This window comes from Adiantum capillus-veneris, chromosome 27 (assembly GCF_014529385.1).
Source record: "Adiantum capillus-veneris isolate H3 chromosome 27, ASM1452938v2, whole genome shotgun sequence".
In the NCBI taxonomy this organism is placed as follows: Eukaryota; Viridiplantae; Streptophyta; class Polypodiopsida; order Polypodiales; family Pteridaceae; genus Adiantum; species Adiantum capillus-veneris.
Window position 1 is genome coordinate 84,932,863 of NC_140957.1, and position 4,755 is coordinate 84,937,617.

Below are 4,755 nucleotides of genomic sequence, written 5' to 3' on the forward strand. Positions count from 1 at the left end.
TTTTAAAGGAGCCAACATGTTGCCTCAATTTTGTAAGCAGGACAAATTAATTGGAATCTAAGGGGATGCTCTCATGTCTAGCAAGGAAAAAAACCGGAATGCTGTTGCAGCTTTGAAGGAAAAGAAGCATGGGGAGGCACGTGTATAGAGAGAGAGAGAGAGAGAGAGAGAGAGAGAGAGAGACGCCTTGTGTCAAATACGCGTGCACAGAGGAGTCAAGGAGATTTTTCTAGCCAAGGAGGCTGTGCATTGACAGAGTACACGTACAAAGCCAGAGAGTAGGAGGCCGTGAAGGCCCTGGTCTGGGCGTTTCTGTAGGGTAAGCGTGCGACCCTCCAAGCTAAGCGCGAGAGAAGACTGAGAGCGAGAGGCCGAGCTAGTAGGGCTAGAAATTGGAGGAGGTGCTTGGCCTGCGCCACTGAGGGCTGCCATCGGATGATTAATTGGATGGGACTGCATGTCTGAGCATTGAGGAAACAGATATGCGAACTGCGGTGGTTAACGATGGAGAGTACCATTCTCAGCGAGCTTATGCAGACGAGGAAACGGCTGCACCTTCCGAGCGAGCGAGGGAGAGAGAAGGAGAGAGAGAGAGAGAACTTGGTGGTGCAGCTCTGCAGGTAAAGGATTGTGCGAAGAGAGAGAGAGAGAGAGAGAGAGAGAGGGAGAGAAGCTCCTGGTGTAGCTCTGCAAGTCTGCACGGGGCGAGGGGAGGGGAGCACCGGCCACAGCGCGTGCACTGGTTTCAGCTAAGAGGATAGTGTTGAAAGCTAAGCAATCGAACGAATCTGTCGAAGAAATTAATCAATGAATCGAAGTTAGACCCAGTATGTGCCTCTAATCATTTTTAAAGGAGCCAGTATAAAAACAAGAATAAATACCTTCTTCTTTTTTTTGGCCGCACCAACGCGCAGGTCACATACTAGCCACCTTGATGTGTCTTTTTTAAAGGAGCCAGTATAAAAACAAGAATAAATACCTTCTTCTTTTTTTTGGCCACAGCAACACGTACTAGCCACCTTGATGTGTCTTTTCATTTCCTAAACTCACCCTTCACTTACGCATTAACTGTGGAGGCTTTTAGCTCTTAGTTACAACGAATTAATAATCAAATTAAGGAGGAGTCCCCCAACACAAACACGAGCGCGCGCAAACACACAGACAGGCAGCTTGCTCTCAAGGTCTCTGCCTGCCTCAGTCTCCCATCGTCTTCTGTCCTGCCCATCGATCACTACAATATCCTACTGCGACAAAGACCTATTATGAGCGACAAGTTGAGGGCTATGTCGGGGGCCTCTGCAGGATGGCCTTCTGTCAAGGTAAGAAACGCTGTTTCCCCTTTGATTTTCTTTTTCTTCTTGTTTCCTGCAGTCTTGAGAGCCCGCACGACTCACCTTTTGTGCTTGATGTGTAAGCACCGGCGGTTTGGCCCACAGATTAGCTGCAATTCACTTGACAAATCAAGGAAAGAAGCAATAACCCATAGAAAAGTCGAGCATGTACAGGAAGAGCATGAGAAGGAGGCGAGAGCAGGTGTTTTTCTTGTATGACCGCACTAAAAGCTTGTGCTCAGAAGAAGGATTTTTACCAAGTTAGTAGGATACATGCACAGATTTGCGATAGTGGGCTACTTCAGAAGGACACATATTTAGGGAACACATTGGTCAATTTGTATGCCAAATGTGGTGCCCTTACACAAGCACAAAAAATTCTTAATGAGCTCCCTGTTCGGAATGTTGTGACTTGGAACGCATTGATTGCAGGATATGCCCAACATGGCTATGGCAAGGAAGCTTTCTGCTGTTTTCAGCAGATGCAATGTGAAGGCCTTTCTCCAGATGCAATCACCTATGCTTGCACCTTGAAGGCTTGTGGCATTATGCAAGATCTTAACAAGGGTGAGAGAATACATGATGAAATTGCTAGTCAGGGGGGGCTGTTGCAGAAGCATGTCTTACTTGGTGGGGCTTTGGTCGACATGTATTCCAAATGTGGCGTCCCCACCAAAGCACATGAAGTTCTTAATGGGCTTCCTACTCGGAACGTCGTCTCTTGGAGCGCCTTGATTGCAGGATATGCCCAACATGGCTATGGCAAGGAAGCTCTCTGCTGTTTTCAGCAGATGCGAAAAGAAGGTCTCTCTCCTGATGGAATCACCTATGCTTGCACCTTGAAGGCGTGTGCATTGCGCAAGACGTTGACATGGGTGAGAGCATTCACGACGAGATTGCTAGTAAGGGGTTGTTGCAAAAACATGCCTTGCTTGGTGGTGCTTTGGTCGACATGTATGCCAAATGTAGCATCCTCACGAAAGCACAGAAAGTTCTTGATGGGCTTCTTGTCCGGGATGTCGTTTCTTGGAGCGCATTGATTGTAGGATATGCCCAACACGGCTATGGCAAGGAAGCTCTAGATTGCTTTCAGCAGATGCGAAGTGAAGGCCTCTCTCCTGATGGAATCACCTATGCTTGCACCTTGAAGGCCTGTGGCCTTGCACAAGATGTTGACATGGGTGAGAGAATTCACAATGAGACTGCTAGTCAGGGGCTGTTGGAGAGAGATGTAGTACTTGGTGGTGCTTTGGTTGACATGTATGCCAAATGTGGCGCTCTTACAAAAGCCCAACAAGTGCTTGAGGAGCTTCCTGTTCGGGATCTAGTTGCATGGAACGCATTGATTGTAGGATTTGCCCAACATAGCCGCGGCAAAGAAGCTCTAGGCTGTTATCAGCAGATGCAAAGTGAAGGCATTTCTGCAAATGCAATCACCTATTCTTGCACCTTGAAGGCCTGTGGTATTGCCCAAGACGTTGACTTGGGTGTGAGAATTCATGATGAGATTGCTATTCAGGGGCTGTTGGAGAGAGATGCAGTGCTTGGCGGTGCTTTGGTCGACATGTATGTCAAATGTGGCATCCCCACGAAGGCAAAAAACATTCTTGATGAACTTCCTGTCCGCAATGTCGTCTCTTGGAGCGCACTGATTGCAGGATATACTCAACATGTCTGTGGCAAGGAAGCTCTGCGCTGTTTTCAGCAGATGCAAAGTGAAGGCTTTTCTCCAGATGCAATCACCTATGCTTGCACCTTGAAGGCCTGTGGCATTGCGCAAGACATTGATACAGGTGAGAGAATTCACAATGAGATCGCTGGTCAGGAACTGTTGCAGAAACATGTCTTACTTGGTGGTGCTTTGGTCGACATGTATGCCAAATGTGGCGTCATCAAAGCACAGAAAGCTTTTGATGAGATTCCTGTCCGGAATGTTGTGTCTTGGAATGCACTAATTGCAGGATATGCCCAACATGGCTGCGGCAAGGAAGCTCTAGGCTGTTTTCAGCAAATGCGAAGTAAGGGTTTCTTACCAGATGAAGTGTCATGGAATGCACTTATAGGAGGATATGCCCAGCAAGGGCTGGCTGAGGAAGCTCTGGACTGTTTTTGTTGGATGCAACGAGAGGGTACCTCCCCAACTGCAATAAGTTTTGTTAGTGTGCTCAATGCATGTAGTCACTCAGGTCTACTGGACGAGGGTCAAGTGCTTTTTGATAGCATGCGTGAAAAATATGGCATTATACCGGACGAAGAGCACTACACGTGCATGGTTGATCTTTTTGGGTGTGCAAGGCAATTTGACAAAGCTATGGGGTTCATTACGACGATGCCATCATCTGATTCTCTTCCACTTTGGTCTGCCCTGCTAGGTGCTTGTCGAAAGTAGGAAATGTGGAGCTTGGAAGATTGGCCTTCGACTGTGCTGTGGAATTAGACAAATGTGATGCTGCAGCCTGTCTTAATGAGTAACTTTTATGTAGTTGCTGGCATGCAGGAGGCACAAAACGTCGTACGATGAAAATGAGGAATGGTGCTCAGAAGCATGAGAAATTGACCAATGCTTGTGCAGTCATTAGTACACAAGGAGGGACTGATATGTGCATCACAAAGAACTTGTGGGTATGTGGGAATTGCCATGCTGCTACCTCAAAATTAGAGAAATGGTAAAAATACTTGTCAAAGATGCATAACGTCTGCACATTTTTGAATTTGCTCTTGTGGTGATTATCAGCAAAGAGATTTTGGAAGAAGTCGATGCTGGGAGCTTGAAGTTCAATGCGTGCTTGTTGTGGTAACTTGAAACGAACAAGTCACAAAACAAGGCGGCAAAACAGAACAAGACTGCAAGATAACTGAAAGCATCACACTTGCATGTGGTGTGGAGTTCCCCCAATCAGATGCACTAGGCACCATAGTATAGGGAATGGCTTTTCAGGTCTCCGTTCCGTTTTCCCATTCCAACTTCCCGTTCCGAATCCCCGCGAGTCACCGTACAAGGCAGTAAAACAAAACAACACCATGAACAGATTGAAATAAAAAACCTTGAATTGAAAGAAAACATAAGAGACGATATATAGTGGGGCAGAATTCCCCACTGAGATGCACTGGCCCCTAATGTAGTCGCCCCTTGTGGCACTTCCTTTTATGTTTCAGAGTTGTGGTTACCAATGTGAGCCTGCTTATATAATTAAGTCTACACAAGGCCTGTAGGCACATAGGCTTGAAAGCAATTGCTTTCAAGCCTATGTGCTCTTGAGTCAGTTATTGAAAGCAATTGCTTTCAATAACTGACTCAAGAGCATGCTAAAATGCCAGATGGGCACGGGCTGCACGTCAGTAGGCCATAAGACCCGTGATGTGTCATGAATCACATTGCGTTTTGGAACTTGCTGCATGTGGATATGGGCCTGGCAACTAGGCA

At 46.8% G+C, this 4,755-nt stretch overlaps 1 protein-coding gene across 1 annotated transcript; it reads left to right on the plus strand.

The window, feature by feature from the left end:
- The first annotated feature begins 2,064 nt into the window (after positions 1-2,064).
- Positions 2,065-4,498, plus strand: LOC147422304 (pentatricopeptide repeat-containing protein At1g11290, chloroplastic-like). Its single transcript, XM_086503214.1, has one exon. It carries the CDS (start codon positions 2,203-2,205, stop codon positions 3,718-3,720), a length of 1,518 nt encoding a protein of 505 aa, XP_086359340.1. The 5' UTR covers positions 2,065-2,202; the 3' UTR covers positions 3,721-4,498.
- Positions 4,499-4,755: the final 257 nt, after the last annotated feature.

What these genes read in the sequence shown, in the direction of transcription:
- LOC147422304 (XM_086503214.1), top strand. Translation starts at nt 2,203, where the DNA reads ATGGGTGAGAGCATTCACGACGAGATTGCTAGTAAGGGGTTGTTGCAA.